The sequence below is a fragment of the Leuresthes tenuis genome, unplaced genomic scaffold (assembly GCF_036924035.1).
Source record: "Leuresthes tenuis unplaced genomic scaffold, fLeuTen1.0.hap1 SCAF_17, whole genome shotgun sequence".
NCBI classification, from domain to species: domain Eukaryota; kingdom Metazoa; phylum Chordata; class Actinopteri; order Atheriniformes; family Atherinopsidae; genus Leuresthes; species Leuresthes tenuis.
The window spans coordinates 17,603,586-17,619,735 of record NW_027325371.1 but is presented as its reverse complement, the minus strand read 5'-3'; the positions used below and the strand labels follow the sequence as shown (position 1 = coordinate 17,619,735).

At 39.6% G+C, this 16,150-nt stretch overlaps 1 protein-coding gene across 2 annotated transcripts; it reads left to right on the top strand.

Moving 5' to 3' along the window:
- The first annotated feature begins 2,853 nt into the window (after positions 1-2,853).
- On the top strand, positions 2,854-9,946 carry slc2a6 (solute carrier family 2 member 6). 2 transcript variants are annotated; one of them, XM_072369374.1, is made up of 9 exons: positions 2,854-2,918; positions 3,132-3,219; positions 4,040-4,311; positions 6,390-6,486; positions 6,790-6,889; positions 7,124-7,317; positions 7,507-7,682; positions 7,808-8,103; positions 9,288-9,946. In XM_072369374.1, the coding sequence occupies exons 2-9, from the start codon at positions 3,166-3,168 to the stop codon at positions 9,614-9,616; spliced, it is 1,518 nt and encodes a 505-aa protein (XP_072225475.1). In that variant the 5' UTR covers positions 2,854-2,918; positions 3,132-3,165; the 3' UTR covers positions 9,617-9,946. The 2 variants fall into 2 exon arrangements, with proteins under 2 accessions (XP_072225475.1, XP_072225474.1); XM_072369373.1 differs by lacking the exon at positions 2,854-2,918 and having other exon boundaries at positions 2,928-3,219.
- Positions 9,947-16,150: the final 6,204 nt, after the last annotated feature.

Here is a 16,150-nt window from a genome sequence, read left to right as displayed (position 1 = left end):
ATTCAATGGGTGTGAAATTTTGTAATTGAAGAATAGGCAAGTGATAAATTGTAGCCCTATTTATAAACAGTGTATTTTCATATTCTTTCAAACCCTATTCAATAACAATAATAATAATACTATTAGGTATAGCATTTTTTTTACTGGTATGACTACTGAAAGTGCTAGGCTAGTCCCAAATTAAAGTCCATATGTGAGCTCCCAAGCATTTCAGATTGTAAAAATGTGAACTTAAACTGTTGAACTGTTTGCCCACACTTTCTGCCGCAAAGAGATTAACTGTTCCCTTTCTTTATTTCTCAAAGACTCAGCCTTTCTTATACCCAGTAAGTAACTCACCTGTTCCCAATCAAACTAATTAGCTACAACAATACTTTTTCAGTTTTTTGTTGCCACCTTCCATAGAGCTGGCATCAAAATCAAAATAGGCATCCATTTTTTCTAAATGTTTTTTTCAACATCTGATACAATGTTTTTGGTCTATTCTTTATCAAACATAAGGTTTATGTGGTTTGCAAGTCACCAAAAACTTACTGTATATTTTTCTGTTCATTAATTCATTATTTGGAGGATTCATCAACTAATGCCCCTCACTTTTACTAAATGATTTTAATAATAGATCTCAACAACTAAGTGCTGCTCTGTGACTTTGTCCATGCCAAGTACAACACCTATCCCCTCCGCCACCCCTTCCACCTCTGAGAGGCTCAGCATCTGGTTCCATATCTTGAACCCTGCTATTTGCCCCACAACGCCCTCTTTTATTTATGCTATTTATGCTATTTTATTTTATTTACCCTCTTTATTCAGCTATTTGGGTTTCCAAACATAAGAAACATTGGAAATATTACAAACCATGTCACATTCCACCTGGCAAAATTGAATTACTTCACAAAATTAAAATTTTCCTGTTTTTCATCTCCATTTTTGGTCTCTATTTTCCTGAGAGCCTTTTCTAGCAAAACAGAGTATCTGCTCACACATATTCACAGTCTGTAGGAAACATTCACAGCACATCTCTAACCTTAGACCTTCAATCTCCTGCTCTGTGCTCTGTCTCAGGTGTTCTAGGTCCGGTGACATGTGGTGGTAACGGTCATTCGGGGCTTGAACATGCCCCTCCAGGGCATTGAAGAAGTTCCTGTTCTGCTTCAGAGCCAACATGTCCAAACAGGTTTGGGTCAATGGAACTAAGAGAAACAAATGTCAGGTTTTTGCCTTCGGGTGTTTGGTCATTGATTTAAAGGTTGGAAAACTACTCAAAATCTCCAGAGGAAACAAAGAAAATGACACACGATGTGTCTGTGATGAGCAGTCATGATTGTTACATATACCTTCCCATCATTTCTGCAAACTTCAGTGCTTTGACAAGATGACTAGTAACACTTCTGACAGCAATAAAAAAACACCAAAGTTGGGACTGTAACTGTGTGACAAATATGTGAATTTTCCACCAAATTTAGCCCAGTTATGAAGCAGTGTTACATGTCCTACACAGAATCAAAAAGAGCCTGGCTGTCCAACTGTAAAAGTTTTGGTCTTATTCTTTCTTCTCTTCTCTTATTCTCATCGGTTTTATTTTCTGGTTGAGGACAAATATATATGACAAATCTGAATCAATGTAGACACTCAGCAACTGCTGAGCTTTTTAAAACTTTTTTTTTTTTTTTACAGTTTCTGGTGACATCGTTGTTACAGTGAGGTTTCAAGGCTGCATATGGTTCAATCTGGGAAAAACTAGCCTGTAAAAATGGCTGTGGAATGAAAAATGTCCCTATTTTCAAATGCAAGCATGGACTAAAACTGCTTCTCAAGTGCTGCTGTAATTATTTGGCATCTTTGATAAATATGACACACACACATACACACGTGTGCACACGCAGAGTCACAGTCAAACCAACCTGTTCATTGAATCGTCGTAGTTTCAGGGAAACAGGATCAACTCTCTGTGCCATCATAGCCCAAAGCTACAAAAGAAAAATGTGAACTTGGAGGATCTGGGGCTAGAGTCCATTTCTGAAGCCACCCATAGTGCAGTAAAACTGGGATTCGTGCAGCTAGAAGTGTGGGTCCCTGCTGGAAGTGTGGAGGTGAATGAACAGGTGGAGAAGGACAAGCATACTGTAGCTGCAAAGGGCTGCTTCTGATGCACTCTGTGTGAACGCACACAATACACTAAATGACTCCCACAAATTAGAACACTTTCCACAAGACCACAGGGGAGCTGAGAGGAAACGTAAACGCTCCACTTTGAGTTCGTTTAACCAGATCCCTGAATTAGATTTTTAATGAGGTTTTGATTTAGTAAAAGCTTTCTGTACTTTGCTGTGAACAAAACACATTTCTCACCTTATGAGTAAGTGAGCTTGATTGACTCCTGCACATGAGTGTATGCTAATTTCATTGTGCATGTGTCCTCAATCTAACAGTTAATCTCATGATGCGTGGGCTGAGGGGGAAGCAGCCTGTACTTTCCTCCCCTCCCCCATTCAGCTAGAAGTGGATCTGGCTCTCTTCTTCTTCTGCTTTTTCTTAGAATGGCCCAATTCAGGAATCATGCGGCCGATCCCTCCCTTCTGCTTTCTGGCCTGGTTGCAACACCGTGGTGTCATTTAATCTGTTTAAGTGTAATTAGATGCCAGGGCTATTGAAACTATTCAGTCTGACCAGTACGATCTATCTTGACTGATTTTTCATTATTTTCTCGCTGTTTCTACAAATAAACAAAGCCTAAAGTGAGAAAAATGCTCCTGCCAGAGTCAAAGTTAGTGTGCCTGTGAAAGTCCACTATGAAACCACTTCCAGTTTCAGTTTTCTTTGTTTTGACCAATTGCAGTCTCTCACACAGCTGCGGTTTTATTTTCGCCTGGAAATTCCTGTTCAGCACGCTGTCCACAACGGCTTAACACTTAGACAAGGTGCATATGACTGTTTTCATACTAAATGCTCTCTAGTTCTTTGCTGGATGATCTACAACGATCACATCTCTGGGGAACAGGTTGGACTTTGTTTTCTTCTCATATTTTAGAGTGTGCACTTGAGACCTCAGCATCTTTCTCACGGGCAACTAAAATTACACATCCCTAAAGGGATCATATAAGTCAAAAAGCTCTGATAAAAGTTGCTTTTAGTTATCAGACTGCTGCTCTATCGACTGCTGCGAACATGGATGAAGAGACACCACTGCTGAACAGAAGAGCAACATCATCTGAATCCAAGGTTAGAAACAGCTCAATCACTCATATCTTAAAACCCTACAAATGATAATCTGTGACTGTTTAATAATCTTTTTTTTTTTAAAAAGTACAAATTTTACATCTCATGTTTAAGGAATAAAACTTTCAGCATAGACTGAAACTGACACTGAGCCCTGTCACATCGAGAAGTCACTGCAGTCTGTTAGCTCTAAAGTCTGTGTTATGTTTATTCATTTAAGTTTATAGGAAGCGGATGCTACCAAAGAAATAAAAAAAATTTGATTTATTTATATACTGCAACATTTGAGCAGCTCAAAAAAATGTGCTGCCTGGACAAATTGCATGCTCTTATCCACTTTGCAACATTGTTCTGCATGATTAGTTTACCTTATTCTACTTCATTCATATCTATATTACTGTAACTTAAATGGACAATTTAACTTGTGAGATCTAATCTGTAAACAAAATCTAAACAGGCGGTGGAATAAAACAGATGTGAAGCAGCCAATGGCCACAATGTAAATGCAAACTGCCTGCCGTAAAACACTGCTGATTATTCTCTGCTTCTTTCTCAGGATACCATTTCACATAGGGTGTTTTCTTTTCTTTTGATCATATTTGAATGTCAGTAATAGCTAGTCACCTGTCACTTGTGCAGAGAGTTCTCTGTGCAAACTGCAAACTAAAAACACACATCGCTTCCAGTGCATATTTGCATGCATCTGTTTTTTCTAGTTCATTTCTTTCCATGAAAAACAACATTTAACTGTTTGCAGATTAGCACTGAATCACACTAATATGCTGATATTTTCTTTCTTTTGTGGGTTATAACTTGTCCACAGATGTATAACTGCAGATTGTACCTGGCCGTATTCTCGGCAGTTCTGGGCAACTTCAACTTTGGTTACTCCCTGGTCTACTCGTCTCCCGTCCTACCAAAGTTCAAGAGTCCTGATGCCGACCCTCGGCTCAGGATGGACACAGAGCAGGCTGCATGGTTTGGATCCATCTATTCCCTGGGCGCAGCGGCCGGTGGGCTGGGGGCCATGCTGCTCAACGACCTGACTGGACGGAAGTTGAGCATCATGATGTCAGCGGTGCCCTCAACTGTTGGGTGGGTCTCAGCGTGGACATATATGTCCGTTGCATGCACTGATAATTCTGGGCTTGCTTTGCTTTCAGGTTTTATTTACAAGATACTTCACGACAAAAGGGGTATTAACATCAATATGCAGTTTTATACTAAGTACTAAGTCATTGTTTAATACATAATAATATTCAGCATAATCAGCACTTTTACTCCTCATATTAAATAGAATCTTGAAAACTCTGTCTAACTGATAAGAGTATAAAAACTACATGTCACATGTTGAAGTTGAAATTCCTCGTATCGATAATAGAAGCAACAACATTTTGTAAAAGTTGTGTATTGTTAAAAAAAAACACAAATCTCACAACTGATAAGGTCAATTGACAAAAGGTCTGTGAAATTTTCCAGAGTTGCTGAATCTTTCAGAAGGAAAAAGGGGAAGTGGTTAACCAATCTGTGAAATACAACAAAAAAAAACTAACCGCACCAAAGGTTACAAGGCAATCGATGTTGTCAGTTGTCAATGTCAGCTGTTTTTAATGTGATCAGGAAGTTTCATAATCATATCACTTATGAGACGGTTCCATGATGCGGCCCTTAGAGGAAATTCAATAAGAGAAGTCTGCAAAGGTTGGTGTGAATTGAGAACAAAACACCAAAAGTGCTCCTGATGGACCTGTAGCAATTTTAGGTGGTACTGGAAGCTATGGTTCAATTCACAAAAAAAAATAAAAATTCCCACCTGTGTAAAAGTAAAGGCAAAATAGTATTCTACAGGCAGGCTGAACCAAAGTAGAGCTCTTTAGAAATGAAGCATGTCAGACTGTTCATAGGTGATGGATGAAGCCAATATACAAAAGAAAACCCTACCTACAGTAAAACGCGGTAGTGGTTCTATCATAATGTGAGGCCGCTTTGCTAGCTCTGCATGGCAGGCACTAAATGGACAAAATAAATGACCGAATCAGCATTAAGAGGGCAATTTAGAGGGAAATGTGTTAAGAAAACTCAACATAGTATGAGACAAAACATTCAGATCTTTCAGCAGGGCAATGACCCACAAGACACATCCAACAGTTTGGCCATAAAAAAAGAGAAAAGACTCTAGATTTATACTGGAGAGTAATTTGTCTAAATCTGTCTCAATGAGTCTGAAAACCTTTGGAGAGAGCTGAAAGCTACCATGGCAAAAGATACACCTGATAACTGTAAAACGTCTGGTCTTCAATCAGCCTAAAAGAGCACACGTCACCCCTCTGTTCATTGAACTCCACTGGCTACCTTTAGCCGCCCGCATCAAATTCAAGTCACTGATGTTAGCCTACAAAGTGCTTAATGGAACGGCTCCCATCTAATTGAATGCTCTTGCAAAGGCTTATGTCACAACTCGGTCCCTCCGTTCGTCCCAGTATTGTCGTCTAGCAGTGCCTACACCACGCCTAAGACAATCCAAACTCTTTTCATGTGTCGTCCCACGATGGTGGAATGACCTACCGAGCGCTACCAGAACAGGGGCGTCCATGTATATCTTCAAGAAGCTCTTGAAAACCCAGCTCTTCAGAGAGCATCTCCTATCCTAGCACTTACCTTGTACTTCCCTACCCCCTCTATCTTTGCACTTTATCTTTCTGCACTTCTTTCCATGCCTACACCCTATCTCTACTCTGTCACCTCTGACATAGTCAGACTAGTGGGTTCCTTCTATGTAGTTTATTGTTAGCTTTATATAGCTTGTTAAATCTTCATTTGTAAGTCGCTTTGGATAAAAGCGTCTGCTAAATACATAAACATAACCATAAAACACTGGAAACTGAATCAAGGCGTAGATTTGAAAGATATGTGATCATTTTTACAGATTTGGTTAATTTGCACGTATCTATGAAGGTGTTTAAAAGTCTTTGTTTATGACTCAGGAGTTTCAATAATTCTAAATAGAACATCTATCCAACCATTATCCTCCACTTATAAAAGGTTGGTTCGCTGTAAAAACAACTTCTTTACATTTTACCCATCATCCTAACCATTTAACCTCCAGGGTTGTACGTGAATAGATTCTAAAAGCATGCAGTTCATCGTGTAATATAGTAATATGTGTGTCTCAGGTACATGCTGATGGGAGGAGCTGTGGACTTGTGGATGCTCCATCTGGGCCGTTTCCTAACTGGTGTGGCCGGGGGGATGACTGCGGCATCCATTCCAGTAGGTTGCAATGGTTACAGATCATTTAAAAAAACTTTCAGATTTTATCATTCGATGCTCAGAACGCGACTGTAACACACATCTGTGTACTCTGTGTATGGAGACAAAAGCAAATCCAGGTCCTGCCAAAATGACTGAATGATTACGTTTCAACACGGTTATAAATGTTTAAATGTGGCCCTAAAAACTACTCGGACAGTTTTTAAGAGATGCCGTTTGTGCGAACTTTGACAAATAAAAACTACTGACATTTTGTGTGCTCCTGTAACTGTTGGGAATGTGTTCTGTGTGTTTATGCCACAGGTTTACATCTCAGAGATCTCACACAAAAAGGTGAGAGGAGCTCTTGGCTCCTGCCCTCAAATCACAGCTGTGTTTGGGACCCTGACGCTCTATGCCCTTGGTAATTGGCAGCTATGCCCGCTTTATCACATTCAGCTGTTTTTTGCTTAGATACAGTAAAAGGATAACAGTCAGCAAAGCGGCTGAGACCTAAAGCTGAGACACAGCTTCAATTCTGAGCTTCATTTTAACTTTGATGTTATGTTCTTGGTCGTATTTTAAGTGGCAAAAAGATCCTTGGCAGCTGTGTCACTTTGTTTCTCCTCACCTGTTCATGTTTACACATGACGTACAGGTCTGGTGGTACCATGGCGGTGGCTGGCGGTGGCGGGGGCTGTCCCGGCTTTGCTGATGGTTGTGCTGCTGATGTTCATGCCCTCCTCCCCCAGGAGACTCCTCTCTCTTGGCCGAGTGCAGCATGCAGAAAGGGTCCTCCGTTGGCTGAGAGGAAGCAAATATGACACACAAGCCGAGCTCCATGCCATACAGGTAAAAGACAACCAGCTACTATAATGAGTTTTAACAATTGATGGGGCCATTTGGTTTAAAGTAGGACACTAATTGGGTTTTGTAAGGATAATGTCTTTCTTTACTCTGACTTTAGCTGAATCCTTGCTACAGAACACATTCATGTAATTTACTACATGCATGTTTGTTGTTTTGTCTTGACAAATGCAGGACAGCATCAACAAACAGGCTACAATCACATGGTCTCAGCTGGCCACACCCACCTACTATCGGCCAATCATCATATCAGTTGTGATGCGTTTCCTGCAGCAGATGACGGGTATCACGCCTATTCTGGTCTACTTGGAGCCGATCTTTGCCAAGAGCAAAGTGACCCTGGAGCCCAGGTTGGGCATCTTACAATAATAAATCACAAACAAACCAACAATGATTCACTGTTGAGGATTTCAAGGTTATTTTTTATTTCAGATCTGATCAAATCTCCAAGCATTTACTTTTCTGTGTTTTTCAGATACGATGCTGCCATTGTAGGTGCAGTTCGCCTCTTTTCTGTTGCCTTGGCAGCATCTTTGATGGACAGGGCAGGACGCAAAGCTCTGCTGTATACCTCAAGCATGCTGATGTTTATGTCCAGTCTGACTCTGACCATGATTTCACACACCACACCTTGCCCTCCAGGCCCTGCTCCTCTAAACCTCACAGCTCTAGACTACAGCCCACATAATGACTTTGGCTCCACGTTACAGGCTGTCCAGCAAAGTGCCGCAGGCCTCTTCCCCCTCATCAGCACTATGGTGTTTATATTTGGTAAGTTCTGAATGCAATTCATTTTCTTAAAAATCCACGCATATTTACTTGTCATACCGTTGTTTTTTAAGCCATTGGGTCCACATTTTATGTCATTGGTCAGGTTTGGGGAGCATCTGGCTCCATTACTGCAAGTCATAGGATTTATTTAACATCTTGTGTAATGCTGAAATAAAGAATGATTTGGCCATGCTCTCAGTAAGTAAAATAAGATTAATAAAATGCAGGGATGAATTCTACCAGTTTCATTGTCAGGAATATGCATCAAAGCCAGATACAGACAGAAGGCCACCATCATTATGTCACACGAGCAAAGTTTTGTTTTGACATCAGAAAGTTGGCGGAAACCTGACAAGGTTTGACCTCGAAATCCAATATGGTAGTCCTGCATAAAAAGTGGTGACAGTTGCAGTAATGAACTGTTAAATAGCATTTGTTATCAGCTTGTAATGCTAATATTAGCAAGTTTGGTCAGTGAGCAGTACAATAAGCAAATCCTACTGGTTTTCCAACTTTCAACTGGAACACGGTCAACTTGAGTGTGCCTCGAGATTTGACTTCTGAGGCAAATTGGACTGTGAATGGTTGAATAGCAGTTAGCTGTGAAATCAGTTCCATTCGCATCTGTCACGTGGCTTCCAGGAATGAAAAGTAAGGCCACTAAGGGACATGAAATCTGCATTCTTTCTCATTGCCAACAGGGGGCAATGAAATATTATTACAATATTCTTTCTTGCATAATTATTACTCTCATAAACGTTTCCCTGATAAACTACTGGTCTCAGTCACTAGCTTTAAATGTTATTCCATGAAGAATTATGTTGAACATTTGGTGCATTTCCGGTAACAGTGGCCTGGCACAAGCCTGTCAGCCTCCATAAACAGAGACCACAGGTTATACATTTATCTTAGCTTGTTTATTTGGCAGAGGCTGTCATTTAATCACATTGTACTTTAAGTGATCATACAGTAAGTCTTGAATTAACATGTCAAAACCTGTCCCACTATTATGTTGTTATATTTAGCTCTTGAAACATCAACAACCACATCATCAAACTCATTAAACCCTGACTGGTAAAACTGTCTGTTATGGTTCCACAACCATTTAAAAGAGAAAAAAAAAAAACATTTAAAACACGAGTGTTGCTATGTACTTTGTCATTACATTGTTGGCTGTCTCCTAGGATACGCCATGGGATGGGGCCCAATCACATGGCTGCTGATGTCAGAGGTGCTTCCATTGGTTGCCAGGGGCAAGGCCTCGGGTCTGTGTGTCACTGTCAGCTGGTTGACGGCCTTTGCGCTCACACACGCCTTCACTCACCTGGTGGACAGTTACGGCCTGTACGTACCCTACCTGATTTTCACTGTGGTGTGCGTCCTCTGCCTGCTCTTCAACGCCGTGTGCATCCCAGAGACTCGTGGCCGCTCACTGGAGGAAATAGAGAACTATTTCAGGACAGGACGCACGTTTACAATCACGCAGAATGATTCCAGTGTTCAGTCCAGCTGAAACCACCAACATTTGTGCATTTTCTAGTTTAAAGTGAAGCAGACAATATCAAGTGTCCAAGATTTTACACTGAGCCTCCGAGAAGTTGGCTTCTAGTAATAACAAAGCACAGAAATCCGTGATAACACACTTAGGTCATGAGTGTAGGATCTTCCATGAAGGTTGCAAATAACTGACAGCTTTAACTACTCCAGCTGATATTTATTCAGTCTGTTGTTAGAATATTTACTACTTTATTGGCTACTGAAACTCCCAAGTAGTTTCAGTACTTTTATTTTCTAAAAACGAAGCCTCTTTCTGCCATGGCAATAGAAAACCCACCTGTGTTTGGTTGGATGGTTGCACACACTTCATAATGCCAAACTCAAACACAGTTATGGCCGGTGTAGCCACCGCTGTGTACATGGGACACAAACAAAAGAACAATATAAGCCTCCCAGTATGAGACACATGGGTGAAACTAATGTAACAATGGTTGAAACTGAACAAACACCTTCAATACAGCCTCACTAATGAAAACACAGCAATGTCTCTGCAATGTTCAATAACTGATTTATTGCTTTACTAACATGCCAAGTAAAATATCAGAACACTCTTGTGTGTGCGACATACTTCAAATTTTTACTTGACTCTGTATTGATACTGCACTCTGCCACAAGAGGTCAGCTACATTCATTTAAAAGGTTGTGTCAAAGAATACTTCACAAAATATCTATTCAAACTCATTAATGTTCATCAAATACTATCATTGACAAACAGATCTCAGTGAGACAAGAATAGTTAGGGACAGGTTCGACACATTTCATTTGGTCTGTGCTGCATTCATAGTTTGTGTTACAGGATATATTTGAGCACCCACTTTGCACAGGTTTGTTTCTGGGCGCACCAACAGTATATTTTCGATCATATATGAAAAGAGCAGATTAACTGGCAGAGGAGTGGTGCAGAGATGCCCCAGTTATGAGAAGTCAGCTCCACCTTTGGAGTTGCATTTACACAGGTTTGTAGCACTTAATTGTCTGTGGGAAGATCAAAAGGAACAACTTTTAATCTCTTTCATCTAATAGGAAATATACATTGACAGACAGAAAAACTACAGTACAAAGGCTTCATAAAAACAAGTACAGCAAATAGATGTAAAGTGCCCCATACAATTATCTCAGGTTTATTTACCATGTCAACAAACAGGTTCCGAGCACAACAAAACTCGTTCATCAGAGGACTGAAACTGAGCAGGCCACATCTCATGCCACTGTGCTTTCTCAGTGTTGTGGGTTTGACTGTTACTCAAAGCCAGTGATGCACAGCACCACCCGGTGACTACCGATCTGCCTCTTGTTCTGATAACCACAACTACTGGCCCAATCCCAGCTCTTGGATGGACTGTGGCATGGAAAATGATTGTGTATTAAAATGTGCGTGCAATGCTTTTTAAACATCCAAGGCACAAAAAAGCAAAGCTAGATTTATTCTAAAACTTGCCCCATGAATAATTGAAAGAAAATCAAACAAAGGCCACGGATGGTTGTTTGAAGCATCTTGAAGAACTCAATACAGTTTTATGTCAACTTAGTTTTTTCTTTCACTGTCTCTTCTAAGACCAAGATGAACACATTGGAACTCTGATGAATGATTCTTGTTTGCACTCACTTATGATGGCTTTTAATGGCTCTAACTGTATTTTGGAGGCCATTGTCTTGCCAGACAACTCCATAATTTTTAAATGGGAATCGATCTTTAAAAATCTGAAAGCTTTGAACACGAAATGAAAAATAAGGGATGAATATGACTAAAGAAGTGGTAGCCAAATAAATCTGTGTGGGTATGCGCTTAACAACAAACCGCGGCATCTTTTCTAAGGAAAGCTGAAGATGTGTTTACGAAATGAGCAATTTCACATCCAATATATCCATACACAATTATCTGTGTAAAATGGTATGTGCCATGAAACATTCTTTCTTTGATAAAAGTTTTAAAAAAGGACAGTTGATACTTAACGATAGAAATAAAAATGCCTTTCTCACATGTCCTCATAAAGGTTAATAATTTTCATAGTCAGCATGGAGAGGCATCAAACCCTGTTTTTTTCTGTTTATCTGCTAGCTTTTAAGTAAAAAAAAAGAAGAGTATGAAGCGAAGTGTTGAGCTTATCTGGTGACAACAGCAGAAAAGCTAAGACCTAATGATGAAGCATAGCTGCCTTCTTAGTAACCAATAGCTTTGGGTTGGTATTTCATGTTAGTTTAAGAACTAACTGCCGCACCTCAACTGTGGCTACATCTTAATCACCACAGTTTATGGAGTCTGTTCTGCTGTTGGCTTAAAATACCGATCGAGCTCTGCATTTTCAAGACTGTAAATCATGAAAAGACGTAATTTAATCTGATTCTATCTTAATTTTGGGATGAATTTTTGTGTAGTCCCGCAGTCATTTGAGGTTTACCACTGTCACGATTCGCAAAAAGGTACAGTTTGAACCCCCCAAAAATATATAGAAACATAAGTACATAATAATCTATTATTCTCACACATCAATAATCCCTGGTCACAATATCAAATATTTTCCTCTAATGTCACCACAAAGACATTGCTCAAACTGCAATAAAGGAGAGGTAATTTTGTATTTACGCATGCTAATGCAAACCTGTGTCATACTTGTGGTGTTCTGGATGACGGATTGCCACCTCTTTAGCTTTTTCTCTGCAAGAAATAATGGTTAAAGGGGATGTGACTATAATTTCTGAGATCCTTTTGTAGTTATCGTAAGTTAAGTCTGTGAAGGTCCGATATTACACAGTAACAAAAAAATATATAAAGTAAAATACTATAAAGCGTATGTAATAACCACTTAACACTGCAGTGTCATGCCACATTTGTCCTTTCCTTTCTCTACCATTATTTAGGCTTGTTAAACAGGACATGTTCCTGGAATTTTTACATCCTGTAATACTTGAAGGAGTCTTAAACAAGTACTAGAAAAAGATATATGTTGTTATGCCAGATATGCACCTATTAAGGAGACTGGCTGGTGTGAAACATTAAATACTTGTTAATTTTGTTCCTTTGTTAAAAAAAATTGTAACTTGAATGAATGAATGTATGAAAACAAAACCCAGTTATGGTGATAAATAAACTAACACATATACTTTCAAATTAATCATTTGTTGAGTTTATTTCATATTGTATTATCAAACCTTTTCATCAACGGAGTTCAATTTGTATGCTGTCTCCACAATGCTGAGAGAACAAACAGGTAGGTCATCATGAGCACAAATAAACAGACAAATGCACAGGAACGACAGCTGAAAAACAGCAGGTAGGTAGAGAAAGACATCACCGAGTGCCGAGACTTCCTTTTGCTTAGTATTTATACCTGCTGAGTCACACTCTATTTTTAGACCGCCCCAAAATTCACATTGGTGGAGCTAAACGTAAACAAGATAAACATCTATTAATTCTCTCGACATAAGTGTTATGTTGGGAATAATTCATTCACATTCAGTCGGCTGACAGCCTGAATGTTAACATTAGGCCATTAACAGAGACAGCTGTGAACACGTCATGTGACAGTCAGTCAGCAGGAAATGATCAACTGAACCTCTCAGATATCTTTAACTACTTGCCCAACATAGCATATATTTCAAAAGAATATATGTATATTTAACGTTTTTTGGGGTGCTTGTGGTCTTGGAAGACATACAGCAAAGGGCCTAAGGCCAGGACTCTCACCCGGGCCATCTGCTTCTAGGAACCACAGCCTCTGTTCAGGGGGCACCTGCTCAACCAGTTGAGCAATAAAAAGATAAAGATTTCTTTCCTCACCTCTAACTTAAGGATTACACCGCCTTTTTATGCCTTCTGAATTGGAGGCTGTACCATAAAACACAGTCTTAGACTCAAGTTTAATCTAATGCTATGCAGATGATATTTACTACTAGCTTAACTAGGCATTCTTATGCTTTGGTCAACATTAAAAAATATCATGGTTGGTCTTAAAACATAGCCTTTTCTTCAGGCTTTACGTTACTAATCAAACACGCAGTGTATGAGACAGACAAGACTGTAGGTGGAGTTTAACCTGGCAGCTCCCAGGAATAAAGTCCAGAAAACATCCCAATGATACCGTGTGAAGAGAGCCAGACCTAACCTGAACGTTCACAGTGAGCAAGTTTGTCTGCTTATGACGTTTGCTGCTTGGGACTCTTTTCTGCTGACCCAAATATTGATTTCCACCCTTTCCTGGATGTGTTACAGATACAACCAAGAACAAGCAGTATTGATACCAATTTCAATAGTGTACTTTTCACATCGCTTCCAGTCTTTTGTGTGATAAAAACTCTGCAGACTGAACTGTCGCAGTTTAATTGATGTTTTAGGGAGCCGATCTGTTTGATTTGAGTTTTAACAGAGGGTCAGCAGCTATTTAACCACAGTAAACGTGTTTATGATGTTATGATGTCATCATCTCGAAAGGAACACTGCCAAGTGCAGAATGATTCCATTTCTCAATTAGACAGACACAATTATATTGTCCTTTACTATTCTTCCCCTGGACTCAATCAGCCCATGATTTACACAAATCACACCTTGTTTGTTGACTTTAACATAGACCTGAACAGCTTTAAGATTAGATCTATCACCCACCAGCATCCTGAGAGCTGATTGACAGAGTACGCGAGGGTCGATTTGTTTTCAGGAATGTCGTCTATCTGGCCCGTCGAAACACAGACACAGCCACCTCACCCAGCTGACATCGAGCAGAGGCAACACCTACACTCTCAGGCACCACCTTGCTACAGTAAATCTTTCTGATGAGTGATTTGGAATGACGAATGAAACCGAAAAGAAATTTAATACAAAATTAAATATCATATTGTAAATAGTTGTTGTTTTTTTATAAGAGAAGATGTAGGCTGAGGTTAAGTAGTTTTAGCCTCACAATCACCAAAATCAGCCAGGATTCAAATAGTCTTTTTATATAATAACCTTGATACCTTGATCTTTACTCCCAAAGATTTCACTTTCTTGAACCCTAAAACACATGGTTTTGCTGCCATGTGTCTCCATTACATTTATAGAATTGGTGTCTAGACGTGTATTATAAGACTGAATGAGATCCCATAAAATTACATTTAATTACATCCTTTTTCTTTTATTATTGAAGAAAATGGAAAGCATGGTAATGGTATTGATCGTTTACCTGTGGGCTACATTTGTCTGTGAAAAGTCAGCAGGGTAGTGCTCTTTAAATGGATGAGATGACGAGGCTAAAGAAAACTGTTATTTTGCTAATGCATGTTAACTGAGTCATGACGGTTGTCTGCATCAACCCAAGTTTAGCCGTAGGAATGGGCGTTTGGCTGGAAGATCAATAGTTTGAATATGTAAGCGTGCAAGGAGTCCCACCCATCCTCCCTCATACATGTAAGCGAGGCTATGCAAGTACTCCATGATCCAGTGACCAACAGAGGAAAAATGTGGTCGAGCTGGCCTGTTCTTGACTGTTAGAAAGAAAACTCAAATCTTCAAGGATGTCTTTTGAGCCACACTAGCCTAACAAAAGAAAAAAAGTCAAGTAGATTGCAAATGAAGCTTTAAACAACAGATATCTTAATACTAAATAAAGGTCAACTTGACTTGCTTAGGTTTCCAAGTGACTGGCCGTCACATGCAAAAGCCCTTTTTAGTTTTAACTCATTACTAGCTTAGTTAGTTAGCTTGTAACTAGTTGAGTGTCAACTCCATACAGGAAAGACTAATCAGAATAGTTTATCAACATGGATGATAATAATCTCTTTCTAGCAGCGGTAACATGGTCGAGGCATTGGGTTTTTTGGGTTGTCTAATCATCCAAGTGTTGTCATAAACACAATCGCTCTGGCAAACCTTCAAGAGATTTCTTTATGTTTGGTGCGAATGCTAAATTGGATTCAAGGATGCACTGGGTGGATTTTGGTGGTCAAAGTTTTTGGGCATAACTTCAAAATCGACTCGGGAATTAAGACAGAATTTCACCCAATAATCGAGTAAGACAACATATGACATAGGTATGTTCTTTCCAATTTTGTTGAAGATGGTTAGTACCAAAAATTTTACTAATTCTTAATTAATGGTTGTAAAAACAACATTTTGGTTTCAGAGCTCCAGTCTTAGGCTGAGCTACAATCAGTCATCTTTAGATACCTTACAGTTACAGAAAAATGGGGATTTGTAGAGCTAAAGAACATTTGTGAATTCTTGTGAGTTCACTCAGTTTTATGATAACCCATTGGTCACATTCCAGATATTGCCAATGACATATCAACGCCCCACATCTGTGTTTGGCAAACTTGCTCGCCTAATCTTACGCAGCCATAGGTGGGAAACAGGTTATTCTCACACAAGAGAGTGACACACATGCTCATACACTCCCTTAATAATCTCCTAGAAACAAAGAAGATCAGAACAGTCTGTGACGTTTACATCAAAACCACAGTGAGTCATTCCCGCTGCTTGTCTGTTTGGGTGAGGGCGGCGCTGTAGGCGGGCGGAGGA

Bases quoted from the DNA above. Each gene is read 5' to 3' on its own strand.
- slc2a6 (XM_072369374.1), top strand. From the start codon at position 3,166: ATGGATGAAGAGACACCACTGCTGAACAGAAGAGCAACATCATCTGAA. The intron at 3,220-4,039 runs GTTAGAAACAGC...ACTTGTCCACAG, and splicing joins CAACATCATCTGAATCCAAG to ATGTATAACTGCAGATTGTA. The intron at 4,312-6,389 runs GTGGGTCTCAGC...TGTGTGTCTCAG, and splicing joins GCGGTGCCCTCAACTGTTGG to GTACATGCTGATGGGAGGAG.